The sequence below is a fragment of the Plodia interpunctella genome, chromosome 16 (genome assembly GCF_027563975.2).
Source record: "Plodia interpunctella isolate USDA-ARS_2022_Savannah chromosome 16, ilPloInte3.2, whole genome shotgun sequence".
In the NCBI taxonomy this organism is placed as follows: Eukaryota; Metazoa; Arthropoda; class Insecta; order Lepidoptera; family Pyralidae; genus Plodia; species Plodia interpunctella.
The window spans coordinates 7,021,816-7,048,370 of NC_071309.1; the positions used below are offsets into that span (position 1 = coordinate 7,021,816).

Below are 26,555 nucleotides of genomic sequence, written 5' to 3' on the forward strand. Positions count from 1 at the left end.
GTCAGATTTTATTTTATACCAAACACGCTCAAAATCTTTAAAATCGAATATCGTGAGTATAAATTAGTAGGTACCTATGTTTGAAATTATATTTTGAATACAAGTTGAGCGTGAAAGGAAATTTAGAAAAAGTAATAAAGTACCGACCCAACGTGGGCTATAGTAAGGAAACTAGCAAAATCGACAGCAACCAATATTGGTCTGAATTATTAAATACCTCTATCTATATATAACCTACACCCTATAATCACTAGCAGTGCCATAGGCATAACATTGTGTGTACACAATTAGAATTGTTGAGCAAACGAAATTATTGAGCACTGGTTCCGATCCGAGCATTTATTTGTTTAATTTATTAGGCTCAAGCGCGTGCTAGTCAGCTGTTACGACAATATTATTATAGCACATTAACATAGGTATTATATAGGTTATAATAATCTGATAGTTCATTTTTAAGTTAAGTGGGGCTTCTCACATGACCGTGTCTCCTGCGGCGGCGGTAAGATCAAGCGTGCGTGGTAGCCGGCAGATGATTGAGCACAGGTGTTAGGTTAGTGCAATCGCAGGCGCAGGCCACAGCTGGTCGTGAAGCGAACAGCTCTCTCGAGATAACGCGAGAGTATCGCGGACACAGTTCCGTGATCTCCTATCTTGAGCAGTTCGCTGTTATTGATCAGTGAATCCCTAGTGATGATTAAATTCTCACCGGCATTTCTGAAGCAGGTAATTTTTTATCGATTTTTACAGCACAAAATTTAAGCAATTTCAATTGAATAATTCAGCTATAAAGTAGATTAAAAAAAATCAAACTGATTAATCTACAAAAGGTATACTTATAAATAGGGATGCAAATGATTTAATTTAAAATGTGAAAATGTAAAATGTTTAATGTGAAATCTTCGAGGTTTTTATTTAAACTTTTATGAGTTACCTATGCAAAAGTAATAATATATCTCATTATGGGACCCGAGACAATTTTAAACTATTTATTTAAATACCACTTGTAATGTAACTATGTTTGTTGTCAAATATAATATTTAGGTAATTACTTGTAATATAATATGAACAATTAACAAATAACCATCGTTCTTAGAAGGGTTTCAATTGGAAAGAAAGATCTTTTGTCAAGACAATTTGTCCAATACCAAACTACTAATTACGATTGTTTATATCGGTAAAGTTGTGATTATTAGGCATTATCGAATCCAAAATACAACATTTACTATTAGGTACTTACCTACTTTTTTTTGTCTAGTCTGTGGATGTTGCGTCTCACTGCTAAGTCCACCACTTTTTCTTCCACTCGTTTCATTCTATTGTAAACTATGGCCATTTTAGTAGAAATTTGTCGATATCGTCTCGCCATCTCCTTCTCGGTCAACCTCTTTGTAAGCGGCCATCCGGTATCCAGAAGGATAAGGTAGCCAATTTCGGCCACTTCTCTGCTCCGCCCAGTCCCACTTCACTCTGGTAGTTTTCTCCTACATATACACACTACATCCGTCACTTTAGTAAGGACAGTCTGGTATTACTTACTTTGACTATTGGACATAATTCCAAAAGACTGCATTCCATGTTCCACTATTAGGTAAAATAAAATAATATAAATAAAATAAATTTACTCTTCTATGAGTTCCTCACAAGGAAAGCCTGCACGTGCTCATTGAGGAAATATAAAACAATGATCTAGAATAGCTATAAAATCGTCCTTCTATAAAAAAAAATAGTAAAGTCAAGACTGGGTTTTGGAAGTCGGTATTGCATCCATGGAATTAGTAGGTACTCTGTGTATGAAGTACTTATTAAATCCATGATTGCATCCGATATAGTCGACTGTCATCATAACGGCAATTGTAGAGTTTCAAGAACAATAAATCCTCTTCCATATATCGCTGAGTATTTGTTGAAAAAGCAAATAACACATAAAAATATAGATTGGAAATGTTAACAGATAAGTCGAAAGATAGTCAACAAGAGCGATTGATATTGCAAGTAATTATAATACATTCTCGACACAATATTAATAGAGATAAGTAAGCGTGAATGTCATTCATCTTTACATAAAGATATAGGAGGATATTGTTTAAAGAAGCTGTTATGTGTTGACGATTGTTTTAAGACATCTTAACAATACCTTCCGTTATTCCGTCACAGAGCTATGATCACAGGTTATGATAAAAGAAAGTGTGTGATCAACACCGGTATCTAATACCCTAACTAATATTATAAATGCGAAAATTAGTTTGTTTGTTACCTCTTCAAGCTCTATCTACTCGACCAGTCTTTGTGAAAATTTGCATACATGTGAAGGACATAAAAATAACAGTTCCCGTGAGATATTTATGCGGGCGAAGCTGTGGGCAAAAGCTAGCTATATCCACTGGCCGGAATAGGGTAGACGACAATTTTATATTTTAATGACTACTCGAAGGCATTATATTATTATTGTTCATATAAAAATTTTATTCAATTCAATTCATCTAAACTTCATTGCAATACGAAAAGAAAGATGAAATGAAAAAAAATGTCTTAAAAATTATTTGAAGCCTTTCAATGCCGAAAATACCACTTCTGGCAAATATTAATCCCAGTATTTATGGACTGAAAAAGTTGTTGTTGGTTTGTAATTTTGCTTTCTCTAGTTACAATACAATAAAGCTTATATTGTGGCGACATCTACCACGCCACATGCACAACGGCGCAGATGTAAAAAGCCGACCAAAACGCAACTAATAACAAGCCACACAAGTGATCCAGGACACTACGGACAGATGGCACAACGGTCGACTCACTATGGACAGCTAACAAGCCTAGACCGCGCAGACAGTGCGTTTTCGATTGGAAGCATAAATACAACCTCCGACATGACACCGTCGGAGCCGTGCGGTTCCCCAGGCGCAACACCTAGCCTGGCGGGAAGATCTTCCCTTTGTGGCGGTCGAGCATAATCACCTAGCTCCCGCTACACTGGTGACCCCTCATGAACACGATTCGGCTACAACCACTGGATATAACCAAGTAAGGCAGTGAAATATTATTTAAATAAAAATGGCAAACTCCAAGACAACCGATCAACAAGATAGTGCAATAAAAGAAAAAGGTGCGTTTACACCATCCGATATTCACCGAGTGGGGGTACGATTACCACCATTCTGGGCAGAGGAACCGGCCATATGGTTTGCGCAAATAGAAGGAAACTTCGTACTGTCCGGCATCAAGGATGGTGATCGGGAAGATCTTCCCTTTGTGGCGGTCGAGCATAATCACCTAGCTCCCGCTACAATATTATAGCATGTAGGTAATTTCGAATGCCGAAGAAGAAACGCAAACTGTTATTTGGAATCCGGTCAGACCTGTCGAGGCAGCACGCATCAGATCCTGGTAGCCGAATCAGAGGCGATCTAATAGACTATATATTTTTTTTACAAAAATGATATTTTTGAAATAAGCCTTTATTGTCATCACAGAGATCTTATTGAATTCGGGTGAAAAAAAAAACAGTAGCCGTTGAGGAGTTCCCTCGTTGGGAGCCGATCCTCTGTGTACTATTGAGTTATGGATATCAAATCAATGCATTATCATTCAAACTTAACGTATAATATCTTAGATTATAGAAATTTCATCTCAATCGGTTGGTGATCGGTGATACCTGCTCCAACATTGAGTGGCAAACAATTACTTTCATGTACACATAAATACATTGCAAGTTAAATAAAAGCAGTTTGTTTTATACAAATTTCCATGAATTAGACAAATATATGAAGTGTAGAAGATTTTCCATGTTGGTCTGGGGCAAACATAAATATTGAATGTCCATAAGCTTCGTTATAAAAAGCCGTGCCCATTGTCCCTGAATATCATGAATCCAATGAATGACAATATAATTGGACTATGTCGAAGATGAGATTATTAAATTATCCAATTTTACTGACAATAATTGATGTCACATAACATGTACGCGATTAGTAGCTTATATAATTCATGGTCACATAAGCAAAAATAACATACAAATAGGAATGGCAACAGCTGTATTTTCTGTACCAGAATCTAGCTTTTTATACAATATATCTTTAAAAAAATAAAAAATCTCGTGTTCACAGTGTTAGTTACCATACTAGGTACTCCGAAACGGTATGACCGATTTTGATGAAATTTTATTTGTATATTCAGTACGTCTGTCGGTGTAGGAAAAGGTTATGTTATCTATTGTTTATACCACCCGAGCGAAGCCGGGACTGGCCGCTAGTAAATTGGTATGTATAATCAGTATTCAGCCGGTGCTCCATGGAGTTTCGAGATTGAAAATAAATCTTATAGGTAATATTTTAGGAATACGATTTCGAAAATCTTTTTACCAGTAGTCTATGTAACTCCGAAACTTAAACTAGGTATATTCTATTCTTATCTAGGAGCGAAGCCCCGGGACGAACCATGCTATAATATAGCTAATAATATAATTAACACACAAGTACGATTTTAACAATTTATATGTTTCCAAAGGACGTTTCCTTAATCACATAAACGAATGCTCTACCTTGTAGCCTAGAGTAACAAATCACACCACAGGCACTTAGATTCATAGGTTGCAATAGCTCCCTTCCGTTGACGGCGACAAAAGAAGTCACGAGAGTAGTATTAGTCAATCAAGAGTCGAGACACGAGGCCCACCGTGACACCTTTCTCACCTTAAAGATATGGAACGATTGTCTTAAGGACTGTGGAGAAAAAGGTACCCTATGTGCTATTCCCAGTTAAATTCTTTTTCTCAGTCGAATTCCTCAAGGCTGAGGGTCGTGGTCATTACGTGGAATGAAACAGACACAACGTTTTTCTTGGCAACATTAATTGGCAATTACCTTCTCCATTACACACACAGGTTGATAAACAACTAGAGTGCAAGGTACTTCACGATGTTTTCCTTCACCGGTAGCATGTGGTGATTGATGAAAAATACTATACATGAGTCAGATTGGTATATAAACTTATGTGGCTCGAGTAGGATTCGATCCTGGGACATTTCGGTTCACAGGCGGGCGTTATAACCATTATAAGCACCACCACAGCTTCAATATAATTATATTAATATATTCCAGGTTATAGTTACGTAGGTACTAAATTCTTCGAACTCGGTCCATTGGATTTTGCGTGACTCATGTCATGTCACAGACATTCAAACTTTCGCTTTAGGATTATGTTTGTACAATCTTGTTTACTTTCAAATGAAGCAATATACCTAGCCATGACGTGAGAGAGGATTGCGAATCTGATAAGTATGTATGCGTGGCTGCGTCCACCACTCTTTATGGTTATTGGAAATATATCAGTGTGCTACTCTACTAGCAGCTCTGTGTTTCACTCGTCTACCCCGTAAGCATATCTATCAGAATCACTCATAGAAATTGTGCGGTAGAAGCCATTGGCACAAGTTAGTGTATAGCTTGCTAGCTAATAGTACCTACCTCCTCGACTGTAAAACAGGTTTGCCTTGACTATTTAGTCGTCTTCTTGGTCCTATATCAAGTATTTCCGCGTTGTAATAGTAAGGAACTGTCTAGTTACAAAAAAATGTTGCAAAAACCAATTGTGTTTTTGTGTCATTAATTTGCTAGTACAATAGTAATGCTAGTGTTAGCAATAACACACACGATAAGAAAAAAAGGAAATAATTCAGCATTGACCACACAGTTAGGCAAATAATTAAGTAGTAATTCTTTTAATTTTTTGAATGTCAAAAACGTTTTTTTGAATCGCCTCGCCGCCTTGCAAATAGAAATGAGAATCATCATTCTACGGTAAAAACACATACATTTTAATTGTAAAAACTTGTTGTGATAAGAACTGAACTAAAATGAAAACTTTGTTTCTATGCTGAATGGTGTTACAAGTGGCATGTGGTTCCTTCCATAGAAAAGTACTACTCCATACATACAAAAGAGAGAGAAGATAGAAATAGGTATTGATCATGGAATTAGTAGGTACTCTACACGAAGTACCAGTAGGTACTTCGTGTAGAGTACCTACTAATCAATTATCAATATCATAGATTTAGTAAGTATACTAAATCTATGATATTGATAAACCTCAAATTTTTCTAATTGAATTTTGACGACAATTTGAATCGCTTCGTGTGAAGGTAACCAGTATAAGAATATTTTTTTGTTTTCGACATAGAGATGTTCTTGATGATGTTATTATATCGACTTTTCTACGAAGAGGAAAAGGCATGACAAACCACTTTATCTACACACGAGGATGTACATTTTTCATTGCTATGCCAAAGTTATGTGTACAGTATATCGAAGTTTTAAAAAAACGAACATGAAAGGCATTTCAATAAATATAGTAAGTGAAAGCACTTACTATATTTATTGAAATGCCTTTCAAAGGTTTGTTAAATGTATTATGCACAAAGTATATAGAAAATTGAAAATAAAAAGTTTAATGTAAGTTTTGTAAACAATTTATTCATGGACCCTTCAGGCTCAAGTACGTCCTACTTAAAAGGAATTATGCTATTTACTACTGCTTACCAGCTAAACTCACGTTTCGGGAAACTGGGCGAAATTTTCAGACTGATCGCCTGTCGCTCGCATTGGATGGCGTCCCCAAAAGTAAATAATAATACATCAAAAGAAGCACCATCCCACCATATTTTTTTTTTTTTATTATAAATTATTTTAATTTTGTTTATATTGACGACGACGTATCGGAAAAAATCCTACTCTATTTCGTCCAAACCAACTGTGGAAAAGCTGATTTAAAAAAAGCACCTGTCTGTGTATCCTTAGCTGTTATTTTGGTTACAGTTATGGCTGACCCTGGCTGCGTCACTGTCGTTCCTGATCATCGGCCTGGTGCGAGGGTACTCGTCTTCCGCTCTGCCGTCTTTAGAGGCATTAGAGCCAACGTTAATACAGAACGGACAACAGAAATCATGGATCGGTAATATTTGCGCATATAATAAAACAAAATATTATAAAACACAAAACTTTTTCAACAAGGGCCTCGAAATTGAGACAGAATCTCCCACAGCAGCTATTCTATACCAAAATTTCGGAGATCATCAGTGTTTTGAGGAACAAGCTTGGCTATTGTAGTCAACCATGATATGATTGAGCAAACCAGCGATGCCCGAATACAACAGCCGCTGTGGCCTCGAAAGGCAACATCAGTTTATTTAATAAATGGGTTTGCTATACATGATGAATAATTCATTGCCTATAGAGTTGACACTCTACTCGTACCACGCAATTTTAACATAATACTGAGGGTTTATTTATTGGACAAGTGTTTTTTCGCGGTAGATGAATTAACTTGATGACACACATTTAGACTTAAAGGTTAAATATAACTTATAAATAAATGATAATTTTTTAATTTAAATTGTGTTATGTAAGTGAATATGAACATGGTATCACTAAATGTTAAATTGTAATTTATTATTTAATTGTTATTTATTTTGTATTTGACTTAATTGTGTGCTAATTTCCGACACAATGTACCTATTATTGTTAAATAGAATAAATAAATGAAATGACTTGTCAACTTCTTTTGTCATTGGTTTTATGTTTTATCATAGTTTTATACAACTTGCTAAAAGCGCCGGCCGCACGTAGGTTGATCTTTATCTTTAGCTAGGTATTGGAAGTAAAAGTGGGTCTTCGTATTTTTTGTATAGTATGTATTCATTATTAGTCCGAACTAACATAAAGGAGGTATCCATTAAACACCTCCTTTATTTAATTATTAAAAATTGTTGCGAAAAATTATATTATAAACATCCTATCCATATGCGACAGTTTGTGAGGGTGTTACGATGTTCTAAATTATAATAGCTGGATGATGATGTGTTACAACACATTGTTTGACAAGTTAATAAAGGTTATCTTAACAATTATAATCAGCATTGCTATTTCCATTGCCGCCAAGCCGTAGTTCTTAATTTGTCTATTTAGTATTTGCAAACAAATTTATAAAAGTAGCTATTATATAAATTATCGTAATACCTCACCTGGAAAATTTGTGTAGGTACTAGTGTATTAGTAACACTAGTATCTACAATGTGAACACCCGTTCATAATTTTTCCAATAGAATATACTATGTAAATATATCTTTTAGGTTTGAAGAAAATTGAATCCCGAATTCACTGTCAGATTTACTTCACGCGCACGATTTTTTTTTCATGCGTTGAATGCCACAAGATCCCTCTGACAAACAGCAAAGCTTGTCTGAAAAATGTATTTTTGTTACAACTTAATTAAATGAGAAATATCCAAGTTGATGCTTAGCCCCCAGATCAGAAATATAAAAAAAATACTATTTTTTTCCATTTTTTGAAAGGTGCTATACCTCCTCTGGGAGCGTTCATGGGTAGCCTGATGGCAGGGCCGCTGATGCAGAAGGCTGGTCGGCGGCGCACGCTGCAGATGTCTGCGCCGCTCTGGCTGGCCGGCTGGCTCGTGCTGGGGTTCGCCAAGCTGTTCCCGCTGGTACTCCTGGGCAGGATCATGATGGGACTGTGCGTTGGCCTTGTTCTGGCTCCAGCTCAGGTTTATGTAAGTGTTAGCTGCTGCTTGGAAAGCCGCGCCTGAGGGAGTAATGGGATAATATATTTTCATTGTGTCATAATAATATTTACTTTTATAGCTCACTAATAATTCAAAACTTAATAAATACATGGAACTTCCACTAATTTCATCATGGTAATATTATCGCATCCACGAAAAAGACACATAAACGTTTTTTATAAAAAAGATTTTAATATGAGTGGGACAAGGAGTGCCTCCTTGTCTCACTGACTGTCCCAAGATTTTAATATGTAAAATCTTTTCAGCAAATATAATATTAAAATCTTTTCAAAAAAACCCCTTCCAGAATATATTGTGTAGAATTAATTTGGCATGAAACATGATCATCCTGATGGTCGGCTGGTCTATACTGAAAAGCTCTGTTACACGTAATATCAATATCGTCCAGTGATCGTTATCATGACGTTCAACATGTGTTGAACGTCATGATAATAATTAGGATAATTAATAGGTATGTACCTAGCATATGTACAGTGCACACACGTCAAATTACGAATGAACGACCCTTATGCTATAATTGATTGCACATGGATCAATGTGCCACTTGTGTCTATAAATAAAAATGCTCTACCTGCCTAACTATTTATTTACTAGTAAGCTTGACTGTTTTTTAACAGGAATTATTGTGCAGGCATGTGTATCGATCATCAATAGTTTTAGCGTATTTTTTTGCTTATCACACTATGAACAGCCAATTTAGAATCTCCCAAATACTTTAAATCTCTAAGTATAATGACGCAATGCAACCAGATATATGATCAAAGTGAATAGTGTAAATAATGAAATATCGGTCATTTGTCTGTAGGTAACTACATTGCACATGTGATCTAGAAAACACGAGTTGTTTGTGTCATTATTCATAATAACCATTCAAATTTAATGACAGTAATTTTAAAGTCGTAGAACTGTTGAATAATATGTTTTAATAAACTTATTCATTGTTTACATCATGTTTTAGCAAAACATAGTATTTCCCAGGATTGTGATAAAACAAAGAGATTATGGACATCCGTTGCCATACACTGGGTATGTTGGCTCCAAATCAAATTATTTGTCATCCAACGGACTAATTACAGACCTACTTACATGATTTTCAGATCAATTAAATATAATGAAGTCCGGCAGAATCGGTGACTGTGACTGTAGGCAAAATAATTTTATTGCTACTTTGCTACGTAGCACGCTATTGTATTTGAATGATCATTGACTTACTGTAAGACCTTTTCTACCGTGTTTTAAAGCAAACATAGATGAATTAGATTAAGATTTCTTAAATACAGGGCTGCCGAAGTTGATGATGACGTCCATCTAGATTCCTACGTGATCAGACTCGACGAATCGTAGCTTTTATTCAAATAAAGATCTGGCGTTCACTACAGATTATATATACCATTTTTGCAGGTGAGTGAGTGTTGTGACCCCGAGATCCGCGGGAGACTGGGTTCCCTGCCCACGTTGTCCATGTCTCTGGGCATCCTGTTCTCGTACATCGCTGGCAACTGGCTCCAATGGCGGTATCTCGCGTTCTTCTCAGCTGCATTCTGTGGTAAATTGTCTGAATGATACGATTATTTGCGTTCAGACCAGTTTCCTTATACACAAATGAATCTATATTTAGCGTTAAATGTTTTAATCTATAAAAACGAGTATGTTGAATTGATTTGTTGAAAAATATTTTGCGAAGAATACTTAAAATATTGTTATGTTAGTTGATATTTAGTTTATCGTCCAAAGTAGGTACACATGCTAAAAGTACATAAACCATCAGAAGGGAAATATACAATGGTGGAATTATCCCATGAAGTTATCTACAGTCAACGATGTACATTTTTCTTCTAAATGTTTCCAGTGGTGTTGTTTATGTTTCTGCTGCCCCTACCGGAGTCGCCAGTGTGGCTGGACGCGAACGGCTGCGACGCGTCGGGCTCTGTCAAGTGGCTACACCTCTCCGCCCGAGCCACCGCCACTGTCAAGGACGAACCGGACGAGTGAGTTACGAGTACATTATACATGATTGAATACGAGATATTTCTAGTGGTGTTATTCGTGTTTCTGATGCCCCTACTGGTCGCCATTACTACAAATTCAGTATAACAAAAAATGTGCAGCATTTGGAAAATACAGTTGTACATATATTTCTTTTATCTATGTATGTAATTTTTTTATTGTACTCAAGTATTTACAAATAGGAGTTTTGGTGTCAATTTTTAGTTTATTTATCAGTATTTTTTTAGGAAATGTGTGGAGGTGGAAACCCCAAGCCTGTTCACTCGCAAGGTATTCTTCTCGTCGGCCGTGATGAAGCCCCTCGTCGTTGGGTTCGCTCTCCTCTTCTTCCAGCAGTTCAGCGGAATTGACGCCGTCATATTCTTCACGGTTGAGATCTTCGAGAGTGCAGGCTAGTTTTTTAAATTATTTTTCATTTGGCAACGCGCAAACTTTTATGTACCCATCTTTGCCTGGGATTTATAAAGATGCTAATGAACTTGATAATTTTGAAATTAATTAATTAATCTAGCCTAGGAACTACGGTGACAGACACTAGACCAGATAGATAAACCTGTTGAGTTCATATATTTTATTAATAACCTGATCGTGACACTACTTCTTTACTTGGATGTTACGTTTGAATATAACAACTTGGAAGAAGAACAGCTTGGGAGACCTTTGCCCAACAATGTGACCAAACAGTTTACAATATCACAACAACCTGATGTTTAATCTCAAAAGCACCTTAATTATCTTACGTCGCGTTATATTTCAGGGAGTAGAATGGACGCCATGACGGCCACCATAATAGTCGGCTTGGTGCAGCTGGTCAGCAACGGAGTGAGCACGATGCTGGTGGACCGCGCGGGTCGACGACCTCTGCTGCTACTGTCCTCTGCGGTCATGTGTCTCTCCATGGCTGCTATGGGAGCCGCTTTCTTCTTCGAGTTCGGGAAAGAGTCCTGGATTGGGTAAATTTATTTACAACCAAAAATTTATTAAATTCAAAAGTAATTATTTGACTGGCTCTTAAATAAATGTTTTTATAAAATTAAGGAATTGTTCCAAAGTCATAATTGAATTATTTACACGAGACTTTCCTTTATGATTATAAAATAGTTGACCAAATATGTATGTATAATGTAATGTAATTTTAATACTTGACATTTCTACGCCAACTGTGGCAGAATATGTTGTACTTTTGATTGTTGTTATCTATTTATATCACCATATTCTTTGGAATACATGATTTCTATTCTATTATTCTATTCTGCAATTCACTCGAAACTTATTCATAGAAAAAAACTATATTGAACAAAGTTTTTATAATGTCAAAATATATTGAACAAAAACCTCGAAAGAACTGGTATTGACGTGTTGACAACCGAGAACCATCAACTCTGGAGATGAAAGATTGGGATAGTGGACCCCAATTGTAATAGAAAGAAGGCAAGCAGATGAAGTTGTCCAAATAAATACTTATTTCTTCTTTTTTTCGACCTTCTAGGTACTTGCCCATAGCGAGTCTGGTGGTGTTCATGATGGGTTTCTCGCTGGGTTTCGGCGGTCTGCCCTTCCTCCTTCTGGGCGAGCTGTTCCCGGCCCAGTACCGCTCCCAGCTGTCCGCCATGGCTAGCGCCGTTAACCTGATGTCTATGTTCACTGTTATCAAGACATACCACTCTCTCGACGTAAGTTTTTCTATACTTTTCTTGATGAGTAAAAGCTGCTGCACCGACTACTTTTTGGGGAATGAAATTGTGATGTACCTATTTCCATACAAAAAAGTGCACGCGCTAATGTTAAGTCGGTCTGAACCGGTTTAACTCGAGATGCTCTAAATGATTGGTTTGAACACGATCAAAGTAAACTAGTTACTTTTCCTCTTCAATCAACTCTACTGTATATTCTAAAGTGTTTCTCGCATAGCTTAGTTTAAAAGAACAGAACATTTTCAATCTAAGTTTTATTGGCAGTACAGTGTATTTATCTGTGAAGTCGTATGAAATTTAATTAGAGTAACTAATTATGTTTCACACTCATTATTTTACACTAACAATAACAGAATTTAAACTTGACTTTTAAGGTCTTTCAATTTAAAAATAAATTAACAAACATTTTTCAGGAGTTGATGACTTCCGCTGGAACATTCTGGATGTACTCATGTTTCTGCGCATTGGCTTTCGTCTTCGTATTGGTGATGGTTCCTGAGACCAAGGGCAAGTCCCTGGCAGAGATCGAAGAACATTTCCGAGGGAAGAAGACGAAGCGGGCGGTGTCTTTACAAACAATTTCGGCCAATTGTTGTTAGAGAAAATATTTTTCCACGTGAAATATTCACGTTAGTTTAATAACCTAACTTTTTCAACCACAGTGTTGATATGAATCTACATCGAGTCTGAAAGTGTTTTTCACTTCTTATGTAAATATATTTTTCTAATTTGAAACTTAAGACTCAAATCTATATATATAAATTAGTATAAAAGACTTCGTTTTTATTTTCAAAATATAATTACAAAAATAATAATTATAATTTTAAATAATTTTAAAGCACGTCGCCGCGCGGAACGGTTCCAAGAAAGTTGGTAGCATTACCTATATATATGTTTACTTAGGCAAAGAATGATTCTCATATTATGCTATATATCTACCTACCTAGTGTTATTTAAACATGCCAGTTTTATTTTTAAATATACTCAATATCCGCAACACACAAAGATTTGAAAAAAAGTAGTGTAAGTAGAATCAGAATAGAAAGAAACAAATCCAACTTTCCTATAGATATGATGTGAATCCAAAAATGTTTTTGCTATAAAAGTACTTTAAAAAATAAAATAGCAAGCCGAAGAGCATCAAAGGATCTCGAATGTTACCAAGTAATCAACAAATGTGTGATATAAAACCTTTATAAGTAGTTTTAAAATCATGTCGAATAGATTCATATGTCGACATTATATGTTGCGTTTTATTTTATTTTGCATGGTGCTATTTCTTTATTTTCGTAAATTTCGCTTTTGGTGCAATAAAGAGTATTGTATTATATTGTATTGATACACGGCAAAAGGTACCTAGTGACAACTTTCAGAGCTCGTCACCATTGCTCAGTCGCGTTCCGTCACGTTGACATCCGTCGACGGCCTAAAGCAGAAAACCGTAGAATCTGTATTCAGTTTCTACGCATATAGCAACGCACGTCATTGTCAAAACCTATAGAAAACAACGGCGCACGTACTGCGACGACGCAACGGAACACGATTTTGAAATGAGAGCAGCTCTTATTAGTATAGTATGTATTTTTGTATAGGTACTTAGGTTAAAATATTTTTAAACCATAACATATAATAAATGGACGTTAGTTGCCGAATTGTTCAATTGTCAATAAATAGTGTACAACATATTTATTTGTATGTAATACCTAATTAATGTTTGCCATAATAGATTATATCGTATAGAATGGATCAAGCTGTACTGAATTATCTAATGGGTATAAATATCCCCTTAATTAGTATTGTAAGATGCTCAGAAAAAAATACAGTTAATAATTGCAAAAATTTGAAATATTTCGTGACATTATAGGTAACTTAATTATCAACCTTGGCAAATGATAAAAAAAATAAGTACCTATGTGCCTAATTAATTATGTGCTAATAAGACTATTGTACCTAGCTGAAGGTAATAAAAATATGACATACTTACTTATTCCACAGCTTACCTTAATCAAATGTATTTGCAAATATGTCATGAAGATTAAATTAATTTCTCAAGTAATGGTGGAATATAGGCATTTTATATCACAATTACAAAACTGATGAAAGCATGAAAAGTTCAAATTGTAAAGAAAAGTTAAATTAACTCTTATTCATTTTGTATCTCAATCACACGATTACTCGTTCTGTATCCATGTTATAATATAATAATTATAGTTTAAAAATAACAAATTGTTGTACAAAGGTTTTGTTTTATTAGTTATTATTAAGTAAAAAAATGTGTTGGCGTTTGAGAATCTATTCTTGATTTTCCTCCCTGTACCGTTCTTTTTAGTAGATAATGAAGGTTATGGCTGAGATTTCATGTTGCCTTGACAAATAATCAGATTAAGGCATTCAAATATACGCCATATGAAATCGAAAGCTTTATTTTCACCATTGAATTTAATGGCAGAATACTTAACTTCCGGCTTTGACTGGTCCGTCACTATTAACCAGCTAAAACGATGCTTTAGTTAGGTACATAATTGTATTAATATTATATTATATGCGAAAGTTTGTGAGAATGTATGTGTGTATGTTCTCTGTCACGCCAAATCTACTGGACCGATTAGCACGGGAGCGAAGCCTCAGGGCGCAGCTAATATATTTATAATTACTACTTCAGTACCTGTTTATTTGTGAGGATATCTATTAGCGAAGATACGTACATGTTTTTAGGCCATGTGATCTGAAAACTGTCACCAGAAATTGTATTGCTAAAAAATAGAACTCAAGTGGCATCGTTACATGGAATATTGTACGAAGTACTATTAATTCCATTAATTCCATGCATTGTTATTACTTTATAAAGTCTACACTACAAATGATTTTCTATGATGGATAAATCTTGCAATTTAGTCGCATTTTTTATAGAAGAGAGATTAGAAAGAGATTTTTTGCGGAAATGAGATCTAGGGAGTATGATATTTTGGGATAGGGAGATATAGACCTCGCCGAATATTTACGATCTAATACTTAGTTTCAGAATAAACAATAATGAATCTATAGGATTGCCGCGGGCGCTCACGATCGAGACGCGTCATTTCGTCATCTCGGGACACGCTCACACGACATCGCTAACCAGAGAAGATGACACAGATCAATGCAGCTCCCATGCTATTCACACAATCACATTTAATCAATAGTCAATACTAACTTTTGTCTGTGGCTTTACTTTTCAGTTTACTCTACATTAGCGATGAATTAACTTTCTGATAGTTAAAATGCCCATAGATAAAATAAATGAAAGATACCTGAATTTTTGAGATTTTTTCGAATCATTTCATATCTTCGGAGATTTTCAGATCAGGAGGTTATGAAAACTAATTGTAACAGCTGATCCGAAAATCCGTTTTAACAAGTCAATTATTCACAAATCAAAAACGATGGAGAACAATTTATTTTTAAAGTCTAGACAAATTTTTGATTGATAAAATCAAGCCTTTTGTTTTGATTTTGAGCTTCCAAAACCTCCTGAATAGATAATAATAAACATGTGTTTTCGTATTTGAAATATCACAAAAGCCAGTACAACTATGTAGGTAGTTAAAAATATATGAAAATACAACATCATGCTCAATTTCCTTATCTGCAAATCTATATATGCATTAGTAATTCACATTTCACATGAATATAAGTAAGTAGATGATGTACTGTTGGCCATACATACTCGAACCACGTAAACATTTTATTAATGACGAATACCAACCATTTGTTTTCTCGTACCCTAATAACTTAACATTAGTTTCACGGCTTTCAAACAAAATTGAAGTATCGTGCGCTGTCGTAAGGGTATCAAGTCGGCGACGATGAGCGCGCGGCAGAAGCACGAAATTAAAAGCAAAGGCACGACACGCGTGCACCTCTTGCGTTACTATTGATATCACGATCACTACGAATTCACCTATATAAACCCGGCTTATTCAAATTTAGAGTATTCAAAAGGTAAATCTATATACGGGAACACGTCCAATTATATTGAGAATAATTTAAAACATTCAATGAAAATACACCGACAATGATTTTTGTAAGTGAAATTGATGAACTAAGTATTATTTCCTATCCCAAACCATCCCGATAATTTTAATTTTCTATTCCTAAAACGAAATAAGCTATTTGTAACGCAATAACTTTGCCGTATTTCTGCAACTTTGAATATACTTGTGTTTATATACGAATAATTATGATGATTTGTATTTTATTTTTTAATAAATTATATCATAAATAACTCGACTGATTTTGATGGAATCTGTCACAAAACTGAGTTGGACTATCAGAAGTAATGTAAGCTTCATATTACTGCAAAAAAGCGGTTTTATTAATGCGCTTATAGGTAACCAACATATCACACATATTGACTACCACAATACAGCCACAGTTACTTTATATGTAACAAAATTATTTTCCATACAAATGTTCAAATATTGTTATTTTCAGCATATTGTTTGGGTTGGCGCTCTGGCGTTGACAACTTGCAAGTGTGAACCTCCAGTCAACAGTTACCTACCTCCTTCATCTGGTAATACCGGCAGCCCGTCTTCTCAGTACGGGCCTCCTGAAGGCGGCAACAGTGGTCGGTCTGGAGCCCGAGGCGGCTCGGGAATAGGTGGAAATCAAAATCAATTACAAGACTCTTATTTCCCACCTGGTGATTCTGGTAACGCACGACCTGATACTCAATATGGTCCTCCAGGACAAGGATCCAGCCGTGGATTGCCGGGATCACAATTTGGGCCACAGCCCCAGAATGGAAGGCAGGGGATTAGTAATAGACCTAGTGCACAGTACGGCGTTCCTAGTGGCCAAGATGGCAGACAGCCAGATCAGTTTGGTCGTTCATCACCGCAAAATGGAGCTAACGGCAGGGGTCGTCCACAGGGCACATATAGCCCCCCAAACGAACAAGAATTGAATGGCGCCCCTGGTAGAGGAGGCAATGATTTTGGTTCCGGTGGATCTGGATTTGGTCAAAGGCCGGATAGTTCTTATGGGCCTCCACCTAGTGGCGATTTCACATCTAACAACAGAGGTCAATCGGGGCCTCAGAGGTCGCCAGGTTCCTCATACTCTGCCCCATTGACAAGTGGTGGAGCTGATTCTTTTAACGGCAGACAATCAGCGGGTGGTCCGCCATCTGAATCGTATGGTGCTCCTGGTTTTGGAGGTGGCTCTGGAAATCGGGGCTCGGGAGGACGCGGGAATGGATTTGGAGGCGATGAATCTGACGTAAATATTAGTGCTTATAGTTATGTAGACAACCCTTCTCCGTGTATGAAAATATTAGACTCTAGAAATAGCATGGAAGATTATAGTATAATTTTCGTTTTATAGATTAAGTAGTTAATTGCATAATTTTCATTAAATACCAGGTTTTCAAATAGTCAACTATTCATTTAAATTACGATGCAGAAACCGCAAACTCTTTTTCTTTTATAAGTGTAGTCACATTTTATATAAGTCTATCATTAATTTTTATTTACTCACCAATTTCAGGAACCAGCTAAATACGAGTTTAGCTACGAAGTCGACGACGCGCAGTCAGGTAGTAAATTTGGTCATTCAGAACAACGTGACGGCGACACAGCCACTGGGGAGTATAACGTGGAACTGCCCGATGGCAGGACGCAGGTGGTCGAGTACGAGGCCGGCCTCCAGGGATACAAGCCTCAGATACGATACGAGGGTTTGTGCAGCTTAAACAACACGACACCAGCTTGCTTAGATAAACACGTTCTCCGGGGTTCGAGACAGGGATAAGGATAGGTTTACATTTTACTTGGCAACTTTTCTGGCTGACCCGATGCATGTCACACACAGTCCGGAAATAAAAGTTCATTGGTAATATGTGAACAAACTCGGCCAGGGGATTTTCAGTAAACACCACACTAACTGTCCATAAACACTTTTACGCCAGGTAAACTTCATTTTATAAGTTTCTTAGCGCTCATTTTCTGGTAAGATTGCGTTGAATAAGTGTTTGGATTGAAGGCTTTAGATATAAAGTAAAATTAATGTGTAAATATAATTTCGAACTAAACTTTATTTCGGTTTTTATAGTTTTATGGCGAAGTAGTGGATTACTTAATACTTGAAGCTGACACGAGTTTATTTCTTAGATTAAAAGTGTTCAATCTATATTTACCTACTGAAAGACTACCACGGTAACCAAATATTATATATTCCCTTTTAATCCTTTTAGAGTAAAAGTTACTGCTGTTTTTTGTGTTCATTCACCAATTCCCTCACAACAGTCCCTAAGAACAGTTGTATGGGCTTTATTATACACGTTGTAAGGGTAACCAAGTGCGCACCCATATTTTCAGCTGTGTTCATACACACGATAAATTGAGTCTATTTTACATCAAAACTGTGTTTACCAATATTCGCAAATGTCGTGACGATGTCCTACCGATTTCATTTAATATTATAAATATTTACCAATATTAGCATCGACTCGCAACTAAATATTTCTTTCACCTGTATCGCGATTACAATTTCCAATTCAGATTATCGTCAAATTTATTTCTTATGCACCATGGAGTACGCTTTCGCCTCCAGAATTAATAAATTCCATATATAAGTACAGTTCTGTAGTTTGAGACAGAAGTTAGGTATTCGAATATTAGTGACTGCGCAGAGTACTTGTAAGACCCCAGCCACTCGGCAGGACTCGAAAGCTGACATCTTAAATAACAACGTCTAATATTTTTCAAGTTTTTGTTGCCCTGTCTATATAATATATATTCTCATATCTATTTGCGTCTTTCCCTTTGCCGCATCATAACTTTTGTAACGGAAAATAAAATAGTAATGCATTTTTTTAGTAATGTATTTTTTGTATAAAAGTAAGAATATACGATATGATGTTTGCTCTGCAAGGTTTCTGATCTTGTAATGCACAAATAACCCTGTAAAATATTATTATATTTTTAAAGAAAATATGATTATAATAATCATAAAAAGTAAAAATATAATAAATATAATAATTTAATGTTTTTACTAGGTAGTACCTACTTACAAAAACATTTCCTCTCGCCTTTCGTATCGAAACAATCGTGGCCCCTATTGCTATTTAATATGGTTAGCACACTTATCGAAATGAATATAATGTTAGTATATGATGTTCATTTATTTTTTACGATTTCAGGTGGGCGAGCCGGCTCCGGAAATAGTTTTGGCGCTGGTAATAATAAACTAATGTATAAAGTATATTTTATCAAACTATGTATTTGGTCTACACAATTATATAGAAAAACTTATACCCCATAGATTTTAAAGCGCGACGAACTTTGATTAATGTACGATAGCACTACCTTTGATCCCTTGCTAAATCTCTTGATTACCAGTTTATGTTGTATCGTTATTTTATCGATTTATGATAAAAGGAATAACTTTTGTCCAAAATTAAATTTCCAAAAATCTTGTTAAAAGTCAATAAAGGAGCAAAATATCTAAGATGTTTATTTATGATTTCAGGCAATCGAGGAACACAAAGTGGCAGTCTAGGATATCCTCAAGGAGGGCCTGGAGGGAATGGCAACGATCTTGGGTATCCACAAGGATTTAACCAAGGAGGTAACTCATTCTCACAATCTGAAGAACTAACTCAAAGCGGATCCGGATCAAATAGGCAAGACTTTGAGGGGTATCCGAGTGGAAGGCCAGGGGAAAATGGCGGCAACCGACAGCAGGGCTATCCTCAAGGTGGACCAGGTCAGGGAGGACAAGCAAGATATCCTGCAGGCGAAAGCAACTCTGGCTTAGAAAACCTCAACGGCGGGTCTCAACAAGAAAGAGGATATTCAGGAGGCAATGGAAGTGGTAATTACCCTAGGGGTGGTCCGCAAAGAAATAGAAATAACCAAGGGGCTAATAGAGGTTATTCAAATGGTGACTCGGGCAGTGGTCAAGGTTATCCCGCAGGTGGACCTCAGAATGGTGGCAGAGGACGGCAAGGTAATGGAAGAGGACAGCAGGGTGGTAACGCAGGAAATGATGGATACCCTAGTGGCGGGCCCAGTGGTCTGCGGGGATCAGGATATTGATCCTCTGTGAGGTCACTTCTTTGAAAGGATTCTATAATTGTTATAAGTATAATATTAAGCTGACAAAATGGACCAATTGTAAATAAAAAATAATAATCATCACACCATTATTTTATTTGTGTATCTCGTTTCATCAGCTGGGAGTTAGCATCACTAATACAGTCATTACAGTAGTAGGTTCCTAGAATAAAGTAATCACAATAAACTATCTGACTATATTACATTTAGATGACAAATTATAAATTCAAAAGAAAAACCGTACGTCCTAGTTTGATATATTTTTTTAAAATAAACCGAGCGAGTCATGTACTCGCAGCGTCATAGCAGTTTTACCAGAAGAAAAATATATTGTCAAGTAACTTAAACGCGCATTAATACCATAGTTGAACGCGGTTTGCCATTTTCATAAGACAGCAAATAAATCAAATGTTGTCATGTTTGCCTCGTATTTTAAAACTTAACAAAAGTTGTAAACAAATATAATTGTACCATGATGTCCCTGATTCCTCACACTGCAAACTGAAATGGATATCTTGACCAGTGATCAAAATCTTTATCTTTTAAAATTTTGAGTATCTTTATTATGTCAATGACCCCGTCATCGGGCCAGAAATCCTTGTCAACCCACTCTTTCCCCTGCCGTTGTTTGACATGACCAGTCTGGAATGCTTTACTGTACCGACTCGAACGATAGACTCAAAAACTGACGCATATAAATTTATTTATATAATTACATTTCTTTTGTACATACATCGAATCATTTTAAACTAGACAGTACTTAATTGGTTTCAATTAAAGCAAGTCAGATATTGAATTGACAGAATTAAATCTATTATAATATTAAACATAGCTTAGCAAGTGCTGAGGGGCTTTATTTGGAACATATAGATGCATCACAGAAAGGGATAGGTTTGCGCCCGGTATTTTCCCAGTTTCTTCCCATACTCGTCCTAGTCCAGTGCAAAACCCATCTATAATCATAGAGCCTACTTGTATTAGTAATCTAACTAGATCTCAAAATAAGCCCACTTAAGTATATCTGTTTGTTTTGTTCTTAATATGATTGCAAACAATCACTCTTGTTGCAAAGCTAGAGCAACAGCTATTGGTACGTGTTATTGATTGTCAGCTTTACATATTATTTTTATTAAATTCTTGTAATATATTTTTAACAAATTATTAATATAACTAAACTACTAAACTTACAATATGTAAATGCTTTGTTAAATTTAACATTTAAAAAATATCTATATATTTGACATTATCATAAAAAGAGTTATTCCTATGGATATTCAAAGAAGTAGAAAATAAAATGTGTTTAATAATAAAGATAATTGAATTAGTGTTGTCGGTAATGATGGTAGACTCGCCGCGTTTTGTGGCGGTTCTTGCATGGGGGTCGGCAGCTTGATGTGGTACGTGTAGTGTGCTTCTCTGTTGTATAAAGGCGCTATTATTGACTGGCACTGAAATTATATATTTAAATTTATTTATTACAAAATAGTAACAAAGTATAATTAGTATAAAATGTATTGTCAAAAATGAAGATTATTGAATTCGAAGAAGTAAGGAGTTCTTGTTTCTTTATATTTATAACAAAGTATAGGATCTGAATATAAACTTTGCAATTTTATTGTCGAATAACATGTCTCTTTCTATTTATTTCTTGTTGTAAGCAATTGGAGAAAAAAAATTGGGATTTCTTTTAAATAACTGTTTATTTTTCATTTATTTAAAGGACGATATCATCGATATTAGACCGAGCGTTTATATTGTTAATTCATTATCATAAATGGCTGCTATAAATGGAAAGGAAGTAATTGCCATGTGGGCGAGTGGATTTCCTCATGATTAGGACACTACAACAGATTGAATGTTTGAAGTACTTGTTAATGCTCCGAAAAAATCGGTTGAATAATGTATATTATGTATTCGATCTAGAATAAAATTACGGCGTGTTACAAAAGGGTCTTAATGCTTGCCACGAGCATTCTCGTTTTATAAAACTGACTAGCTTTCCCCAAGGAACATTAGCAGAAGGATTGTTTTACCTTTTTTATAGATATTACATACTTTACACATTGAACTGGAGCATGTTGTTGTAATTTACATGTAAGTTCCGGTTACTGGAAATGAATTCGATCTCGTGCAGGAAATGACGTCATAATTCTTGTCATTTCCAACATAACATCCTATTCTATCATTCATCGGATTTTTTGATCACATTTATTTATTGCACGATTTATTTTTCTGGTATTTGTTACAATTTTTGTTCGATGTTTGAGAATTACAATAGTGTTTATACAGATATGACATCATAATAAAATTAAAAAGTAAGCGAATACCTAATTTTTGTAATACATAACAAAATATTTAGTTTTGTGTTAAATTTACATTGACAGGAGAACAATATTTATGACGTCAATCCTCCTTAGGAACCAGTACATATGTCCATCAGAATCGGGATTAATAACCGGTAGTATTTGAGTAAAGAAAAAATTCTTACCATGATTGTCATCATTCCATTAGTGAAATGGTCCGGGGTGATTCTGAAATGCAGTTTCAACTTCGTTTGGAATGGCGCGTCATTCCCTTCCGCGGTGGTCTTGTACCAGGGTCCGTAGACGTACTCTTCAGGTACTGGAATGCCGTTCAGCAGCCACTTGAGCTGGGCGTCGGGGCGGGACGGTGGTGAGGTACAGTTGAGGGTCACAGTATCTCCTATGTTGTATTTATCTTCAAGTCCTGTTATTGTCGGTCCCACTTCTGGTAATACTGTAAAATAACAAAAATTTGATCGTAGATAGAAGGTATATAATAAAAAAATATTGAACGATAGCATACGGAATACATACGGTATATAGCCACGTGTTTTTCCTTGGACTCTAACTGGAAAGAGGGCGCATCCGATGACACTTCGCAGCGGTAGACGCCGGCTGATTCTCGCTTGAGGTGTACTAGGGTGACCACGTTCATGGACGACCGGCTCAGCTGATACAATAAGCCATGTTCTGAACAAATATAACTAACAAAAATCAACAAAGCAGACATCAACAAAGCAGCAGGCTTGGACGGGTGACAGACGATGTTCTCCTTCACCGGAAGCAAGTTTGTGGTGATCGAAGAAAAACATCATTTATGACTAATGAGATTGGACTAACTCACGTGAAACATGTAAGATTCGAACATGTGAACTTTAGTTGTACATGCGTTTTTCATCACTAGACCACGTACATTGCGTAGTTTGAATGTGAGCTTTTATTTACCAAAGGAAAAAACGTCAATGTTATGTCGAATCCGCCATGTTTTGCGGACTATTTGCCGTTTTATTGCCTTCTTAATATAAGTATAAAAAATAAATATCATACATCAACGATTACGCCCGGAGCGGGAAAGCGCGTAGTGCGTGGGTCACCTCCGGGCACGTACCGGTAGAACTCACGGCCATCTTTATACCATTTGACAGAGTACAGCTCCTCTCCTTCCATGTCAAATTGACAGCCCAGCAGCGCCTCGCTGCCTTCAGCGGCGTGCCCGGAAACTTGCAACTCTAATATGCGCACGCTTTCTATAAAATCTGCAACAGGTTTAATAATTTGCTTTTCTTTATGTGTCGTTCCTAAACGGACGACTACAGACGGAAACGTCATTAGGGTGTCCAAATGTCGAGGGATGTTGAATGAATATCATTCGTTGGGTTAATAAAGGCCTTTGAGGTTTCATAATAGAAGAGGTCATTACATGGGTCAGAAAATTAAAAGATTAGGTACAGAAACATGTGTATAAAATGATCAAGTATGAAATAGTAAATCAAAACTTTACAACTAATATTATAAATATAAAAGTAAGTTTGTTTATTTGTTTGTTAACTCTTCACACTTTATCCACTCAATCAATCTTCTTGAAATTTCTCATACCTACCTACATATATACGGGCATGGGCAAGGCTACTATTTATTCCGGGAAAAAGCAGTGAAAGCAGGAAAGTGAGAAATTCACGAGGAAAAGCTAGTATAAAGAAATTTAACAATTAAAATGATTGTTGTTTGGTTATTTACAAAAGTATGTAAAAAGTATATAATTTATAAAATAGCGTATTAAGAAACCAACGCCAACCATGAATGGGAGGAACATTTTGAGGAGATATTTATCTTAACTCAATTTATAGAGGTCTATTGTGAACGCCGGGGGTGCACTTTACTCATTGATATAAATAACAATCGGCATCATGCCACTGGAATAAATCACGGTTTACTGGCAATAAAACGTGAGTCGGTTGTCAAGGCTGAGCCGGCCCCTAGAGGGCGTTGTTTGAGGTCTAACTTGGCGTCTACACTTTTTGCCGGTTACAGACTATAGCCGAACTCAAACGCGAAGAATAAACATTGCGTAGTTAGTGTGATAACTTTTATTAACGGCAAAGAAAAACCAGCAATGTAGGTCAAATTAACATCGAGTTTTTTTAAATTTTTTTGATGGTGTATAGTCGGCATTTCATTTTATAATAAGTAATATATTTTTTCTACACAAAACTATATAAGTATAAATACACATTAGATTGTTGAAGTTGTGGAAAACTGGTTATATTCATACTCGAAGAACCTGAATTACGTTATGGGTCACATTCACGTCACAAGGTCGCGACGTGTTTCCTTTGTTTATATTCGCTTGTTGATAGATAAAAGGTATTCATGGAAATGCCACGTATTCAGTCCATCTCATAAAGATAAATTAACAACAATCTGCGGCTCTACTGCGTGGGACATTCCGCTTACGCGATCGAGAGGTTTATTTTATCTATACAACGCATTTAGGCGGACATGGGCACAGGTCTCAAAGATTTCTTATTAGTAATCTCTGTTCTAATAGATATACAAAGTTTCCATAAAGTGTAACTACACTACACAGCTTTAACTTCTAAAACTATAAATTACAACAGTAGTCACTATTATACATGGCTACCAGGCTGAACTTGTAAAAAAGTGTAAAGTTTGATTTTTAAATCTACAAAAATTCCATTCCGGTTACCTTGATTGGATAATAACATCAAAAATAACACAACGGCACGCATTTTAACTTCACCGAACGAGAATTTGAGACACGGATTTGAGAGACGGAACCACAGTCGGTATCCTCATCACTTCACTACACAAGGCACTGATCTGGAAGATATTGGGAATTCAATTGGTCATGAACTTTGCGAGAAATTCGCCGTTTGTGGCTGCATCTAAATAGGCCAGCAGAATTCCGGAGACAGTTCTAAATTTAAAACTGGACGACGATGGCGTGACGCATGCGCGCCTGCCCCAATCTGTGCTCCGTATGTTGCGTGATGTCATAAAACTACTATTATTATGAAAGGCGCATATTTCCCGCGCAATTCAAATATATTTTCCAAAGGCGGTTTTCACATTTTCTTTCTTTCTTATCGAGTGTGATATAAATAGCAATGTTTTGTTTTTTTTATCAACTTGGCAATACCTCTAAGCTATACCGGATCGTGTCGGATACAACAGCAACAGTGGCTTCCCATTGGTTTCCTGATTCCTCGCGATTACTGGAAGCTAGTGGTGCTCTATGAAATAAATACCTACTTATAGTGTTAAATTACACAGACCGAGAAGATGGATTTAGTCCCAATTGAAGTTCGAGGGAAATTTGGTAAATTGTGGTAGTAATTTGGTACTATACATATACAGTGATGTGCATGTCTAGTATCTCTTATTCTAATGGAAATGATTAGCCCTAATTATTTCTGTCAACTTTATGAGATTGCCGGTATCGATGCAACTGCATTGCATCCTGTGCAGCTGCGGTTTCGAAGACACAAGTAGACTATTGGTTATTTAAGGACATTTAATAGGGATTTATAATCCAAGCCATAAAACACATAATTGCATGCTCTAAAACTTTAAAATAGAGATAAACTTTAGAATACAGGAAATGTTCAATAAGTTTTAGTTTTAAATTTCTTATTTTATTGTTATTTGGTGTCGATCTTAGTTTTTAAAATTGTATCATGTTTTCTAAATAATATGTAGATATTACAGAAAGTAAATTTATTTACTCAATTATTTTTTTGCACACAACTTTTATCTTTCCACATAAGTAAGTTCTAGTGTAAACGAGTGTACCTAATTAAAGTTAGCGAGGGTGATTTTATCAACGTCCTAATTTGAAATGA

At 35.9% G+C, this 26,555-nt stretch overlaps 3 protein-coding genes across 4 annotated transcripts; 2 read left to right on the top strand and 1 right to left on the bottom strand.

Annotated features, from left to right (window-relative positions):
- The first annotated feature begins 528 nt into the window (after positions 1 to 528).
- Positions 529 to 14,575, top strand: LOC128676357 (facilitated trehalose transporter Tret1-like). Its single transcript, XM_053756422.1, has 9 exons — positions 529 to 723; positions 6,807 to 6,942; positions 8,342 to 8,556; positions 9,991 to 10,135; positions 10,439 to 10,577; positions 10,824 to 10,987; positions 11,354 to 11,549; positions 12,086 to 12,269; positions 12,704 to 14,575. Exons 1-9 carry the CDS (start codon positions 691 to 693, stop codon positions 12,887 to 12,889), a joined length of 1,398 nt encoding a protein of 465 aa, XP_053612397.1. The 5' UTR covers positions 529 to 690; the 3' UTR covers positions 12,890 to 14,575.
- A 1,661-nt stretch (positions 14,576 to 16,236) lies between these two features.
- LOC128676647 (pro-resilin-like) lies at positions 16,237 to 20,473 on the top strand. 2 transcript variants are annotated; one of them, XM_053756892.1, is made up of 5 exons: positions 16,237 to 16,353; positions 16,764 to 17,552; positions 17,820 to 18,009; positions 19,474 to 19,509; positions 19,803 to 20,473. In XM_053756892.1, the coding sequence occupies exons 1-5, from the start codon at positions 16,345 to 16,347 to the stop codon at positions 20,369 to 20,371; spliced, it is 1,593 nt and encodes a 530-aa protein (XP_053612867.1). In that variant the 5' UTR covers positions 16,237 to 16,344; the 3' UTR covers positions 20,372 to 20,473. The 2 variants fall into 2 exon arrangements, with proteins under 2 accessions (XP_053612867.1, XP_053612868.1); XM_053756893.1 differs by having other exon boundaries at positions 17,820 to 17,868.
- Positions 20,468 to 25,686, bottom strand: LOC128676648 (endothelial cell-selective adhesion molecule-like). Its single transcript, XM_053756895.2, has 5 exons — positions 25,400 to 25,686; positions 23,740 to 23,948; positions 23,227 to 23,362; positions 22,878 to 23,146; positions 20,468 to 21,837 (listed from the first exon to the last, which is right to left on the bottom strand). Exons 1-5 carry the CDS (start codon positions 25,440 to 25,442, stop codon positions 21,664 to 21,666), a joined length of 831 nt encoding a protein of 276 aa, XP_053612870.1. The 5' UTR covers positions 25,443 to 25,686; the 3' UTR covers positions 20,468 to 21,663.
- Positions 25,687 to 26,555: the final 869 nt, after the last annotated feature.

Coding starts and splice junctions, on each gene's coding strand:
- LOC128676357 (XM_053756422.1), top strand. CDS start 691: ATGATTAAATTCTCACCGGCATTTCTGAAGCAG. Junction 10,578..10,823: donor GTCAAGGACGAACCGGACGA/GTGAGTTACGAG, acceptor GTATTTTTTTAG/GAAATGTGTGGAGGTGGAAA. Junction 11,550..12,085: donor GGGAAAGAGTCCTGGATTGG/GTAAATTTATTT, acceptor TCGACCTTCTAG/GTACTTGCCCATAGCGAGTC.
- LOC128676647 (XM_053756892.1), top strand. Junction 18,010..19,473: donor GCCTCAGATACGATACGAGG/GTTTGTGCAGCT, acceptor TTACGATTTCAG/GTGGGCGAGCCGGCTCCGGA. Junction 19,510..19,802: donor CGGAAATAGTTTTGGCGCTG/GTAATAATAAAC, acceptor TTATGATTTCAG/GCAATCGAGGAACACAAAGT.
- LOC128676648 (XM_053756895.2), bottom strand. CDS start 25,442: ATGCGTGCCGTTGTGTTATTTTTGATGTTATTATCCAATCAAG. Junction 23,949..25,399: donor GATGTTATTATCCAATCAAG/GTAACCGGAATG, acceptor AACCTGTTGCAG/ATTTTATAGAAAGCGTGCGC. Junction 23,147..23,226: donor AAAACACGTGGCTATATACC/GTATGTATTCCG, acceptor GTTATTTTACAG/TATTACCAGAAGTGGGACCG.